Below are 4,293 nucleotides of genomic sequence, written 5' to 3' on the forward strand. Positions count from 1 at the left end.
CTCTGTAGTATCCAATCTAAATTAGTTGATCAATAAATCAAATACCGATAGTTATAAAAAAAATCACGGCTTGTAGAGTGTCTCTACAAAGGTGACATCCGGTAAAATCTCTAAGTTGGTGTCATCTAAAACCAAAATAAATAAAAAAGTCGAATCTCACATCGTTTATATATAGATTTTTTCCGAATGTTTAAATACTACCCTCTAAATATGCACTCATTAATGATTGAAGACAATGTCATTGAAAATGGTCGATAATGTTTGAAACTATTGCACACAACAGCAGTTGCAAGAAGGAAAAAATGCAGAACCAACTTTGACGGATATACATATCGAGGGATATAAAGAAAGAGATCCAGATCCCGAGCTCGAATCGATATTGCTTAAACGCTTTCGAGATCCACTTTCTCCTTAAGTTGCATTGCTATGCATTCGTTTCCATGTTTCAGACACTTGTTTCTCAGCCTCATCTTGTCCAGCTTCAATTCCTGCTTCCAGCTTAGACGCTTCCACTTCAACTGCTTCTTCTCTAAGTTGAGAACCTTGGACTTCAGCTGCAACTTTTGCTTCTCTAGCTGATTCGCTCGACGTGCCATCGACTCCTGTGATCCATCTGCTTCATTGTCTTCATGGCGGGTAAGATTCCGATGGGGAGAATCCGAAATTTGGTTGAAGTCCGACACTTCCGAATATTTACCATGATCTGGAACTTCGTTTTCATTTGTTTGCTTCAACCACATTGCAGAGACTGCAGAAAAATCATAATTTTCCCTGTTGTACCCGGCTGTATCACCTTGAGCATTTAAACTTTGGTTAGAATCGAATGGCTTTGAAGTATTTGCAAAACCTGTGATATCATTTTCGTTAATCAGGTCCAACCACTTCACCGAGAACTCCGGGAGCACAGAAGTTGTTCCATTATCCTTAGCTATATCAACTTCAGCAAGAGCTTCAGCTTTTTGATCAGTACCATCAAGCACAGGTTGGCTCGAATCAAGAAGCTTGGAATCATCTTCGTTCTTCAGAATAATCAGAAAAGACCGCAGCAAATCTGGATCATGAGGTAGATACAATCGGTTTCCATTATGATACGAGCACATCTCTTCGAAAAACAAATGTTTCGAAGTCAAAAGTTTTCTTACATCTTCTTTCGTCCTCTCAGATACATCGATTATGTCCAAAAGCTTAGGGTTCTCAACAACCTTACAAGAAGTACCTTTCCCCAGTAAATCATTCAGTCTCCTATATGTTTTGTTCAAATTATTGAACTTGTCCTCGCATTGTTGAGGAGAAACGTGGTAACCCCGACCAGCCATGAACTTCGAAACACACTTCCATTTTCCTTGTTTCCTTAAAAGAGAAGACATTTTTATCTGAATACCCGCACAATCGGTGGAAGGATCCTCCCCGATGTAAGAAAGAATAGTAACCAAAAGCTTCACGCTTTTTCCAGTCCATTTCATGCGTTGCCAGGGTGACCCATCCTCACCCTTGCCCGCTTCGTTGTGCTCGAGTTTGCATTGTTCAGCATTATTTGACACATCATCCTCGATAACAATGCTTTCCCGACTCTCGTTTTCAGCTAAACCAAAAGCAGGAGGAAGTTGAGACTTACATGGCTTTTGTTTGATTTGAAGCCATACCGGTTCTTGTAGATCTAGACAACCGTATGCTGATGATTTTCCTTTCATTGTTGTCAAGCGGATATGCGTTTAATTCGTTGGATCAGATCCTAAAACATAAGCTCTACTTGGTTAGTATATCGATACCATGGGGGCACAGTTAAAGAGTTCAGAAGACACAATTTAGCACCAAGCTGAAGAGTCACATGGAATGAGTTTCGTTCCCTGGATGACATTTTCTACAATTAGATCTCTCAGTAAATACTTAAGCAATACCTTGTACAGCTAAAATCGATCTAATTTCTTAGAAAGATCGGAACAAACAACACGATTTCATGAAAGTAGATCCAAATTATAGCCAACCATAGATCTGTTTCCATTAATGAATTCAAACAGAAATTTATTGAAGTGAAAGTAAATGCATGATCAGAGATCTAATAAAGAAACTCAAATAGCCATATGGGACTTATCTGCTGCTGGATGGAGCAGAAAACCATTACCTCCATCAGACAATTTGATCCCTCTTCACCATCTGCAATGTGGAAGCAGCATCGATATATATAACTCAAAGGGCACTAGGTGCACAACCTGTGAATGCTTGGGAATTAGTGAAAACCAACGATAAAAATGAAACGCTCGAAAGGTAACGCTGGCACATGTAACTTCGGTTTTAACCTGAGCACGATATCTAGGTGCCACTTGTCAGTTCATTAATGCTTACGACAGAGCATGGAAAGCATAGTTCAGCGCAGGATATGTTCAGAATCTATAACAATAAGCCTGAATTGATGAAATAAAATAGCATAATGCATCATTTAGGAAAACATACAGCTATACAGACAATGTTGAAAAAACATAGCAAAATTTATAAGCCAGCAAGTTTTTCATTACATTAAACTTAAAATAGGAGTCCAAGATGTAACCCGGATCAGAACATGTACTCGGTTTTAGACACTGCTCATTTTCTTGTTCCTAATTGGGATGCTAAACGCTCATTTACATGCTTCATGCATTCATTTTCCAACCTCATCTTATCCAAATCCCTATCCTTGTTCCAATTAATACTTCTCCACTTAAACTGATGCTTCTCCAGTGCAAGCTTTTGGGCCTGATTTGTATCTTCTGCCTTTTCAACTCGAGTAATCGAAATGCCATCCACTGCTCTTGCAACGCATATGAGTTGTTGTAGTTTGGGTAAACATGACTCAGATGAAGTTGATCATTTCGTTTAGAAGCTTCCGACTTTTTGCCATACTCCACAGCTTTCGAAGGATTGCCAACACCCCCGTCTTTCATTTTGTTCATTCATTTACTCCTCATTGAAGATGGCTCCGGAAACCTGGAAGTTCCCTTATTATCTTCTATTCCCTCAAATCCACCATCAGGTGCAGCACCTTGATGTTCTTTCTCAAACTCATCGTCCCCATTGTGTTGCCTCGACTGATTAGGCTCATCGTCTTCTTTGCTTCCAAGAATCAACTGCAAGGAGTGCTGCAACTTCGGATCATGAGGAAGATGCTATCTGTTCCCAGTATGGTATGAGCACATTTCCTCGTAAAACAGATTCTTCAACCTCAAAATTTTCTTCACCTCCTCCTTTACCTTATTAGATACATTCATCAAGTCCAAAAGCTCCGGGTTCTCAACAACATCACAACAGATGCCTTTGCCAAGAACATCATTGAGTCTCCTGTATCTTTTATTTAAATCATTGAACTTGTCCTCGCATTGCTGCGGCGATGCACGATGACCCCTTTCGACCATGAGTTTCGAAACACATTTCCACTTCCCTATCTTATGCACGACCGACGATATCCTTCTAACGCCACCCGGACAATCAGAAGAAGCATCCTCATCAACATAACAAACACCATTAATCAAAAGCCTAACCATTAGTGGTGTCCATTTCACTCGCTGCCACAAGAACTCGCCTCTCCCCTCGGAGCCATCACCACCTTGTTCATCGAAATTGTTCCAATTATCATCACTCGGTTTTTCGATTTCTTTCGATTTCTCAGACCCGAAGGGCAAAACATCTTGAAATTGGGAACCTTGCTGGTAAAAATTAAAATTGTAGGTGGTGTAACCCTTGATGAACCTGCAATGAGCCTAGTGAGTCCACATATGCAAATGACCGAGTCTGACCACCTGGAATCAGATTATTATCTGATGTTGGATTTCCTTCCATAGTTTATCAAAAAAAGGAAATTTTCGATAGTTGTTTCAATGTAGCTTACAAGCTTCTATAGGAAAAATTGACACTTTTGGAAATGGAGAAGCATAGAAGGCAATGCCTGCTAACAATGGTAGGCGAATTCAAGCAAAATCTTTGAGCGGATCCAAAATTAAAAAGAAATCCAGCACAAGGGTTCATAAAATCCCAAACAAATAAACACCCAAATTGCATGCTACATTGCGAAAATCGAATCGTTCACTGAAGCTAACGTACACAGTTTTGGGATTTCTTTTCAAATGGAAAAGTAAGTTGTAAAGCAGTGGAAAGAGACTCATCTGGCACAAAAGCAAATACCCACTTCGTCATAAAAGGTTCTTTAACAAATAAAGTTAAAATGTCATCTTTTTGGCTCTGAAGCTCTCTTCTTTTCATGCGATACGACATTTATTAAACTCAAAACGAGAATTTGGCATGGCTGAGTCAGATCCGACCTGG

General features: G+C 39.7%; 1 protein-coding gene and 1 pseudogene across 1 annotated transcript; both read right to left on the bottom strand.

Moving 5' to 3' along the window:
- Positions 1-383: 383 nt before the first annotated feature.
- On the bottom strand, positions 384-1,691 carry LOC120142793. The gene has a single exon (XM_039157294.1). It carries the CDS (start codon positions 1,689-1,691, stop codon positions 384-386), a length of 1,308 nt encoding a protein of 435 aa, XP_039013225.1.
- A 160-nt stretch (positions 1,692-1,851) lies between these two features.
- On the bottom strand, positions 1,852-3,810 carry LOC120142794 (annotated as a pseudogene).
- Between the last annotated feature and the right edge of the window lie 483 nt (positions 3,811-4,293).

The sequence above is a fragment of the Hibiscus syriacus genome, unplaced genomic scaffold (genome assembly GCF_006381635.1).
Source record: "Hibiscus syriacus cultivar Baekdansim isolate YM2019G1 unplaced genomic scaffold, ASM638163v2 tig00110831_pilon, whole genome shotgun sequence".
In the NCBI taxonomy this organism is placed as follows: domain Eukaryota; kingdom Viridiplantae; phylum Streptophyta; class Magnoliopsida; order Malvales; family Malvaceae; genus Hibiscus; species Hibiscus syriacus.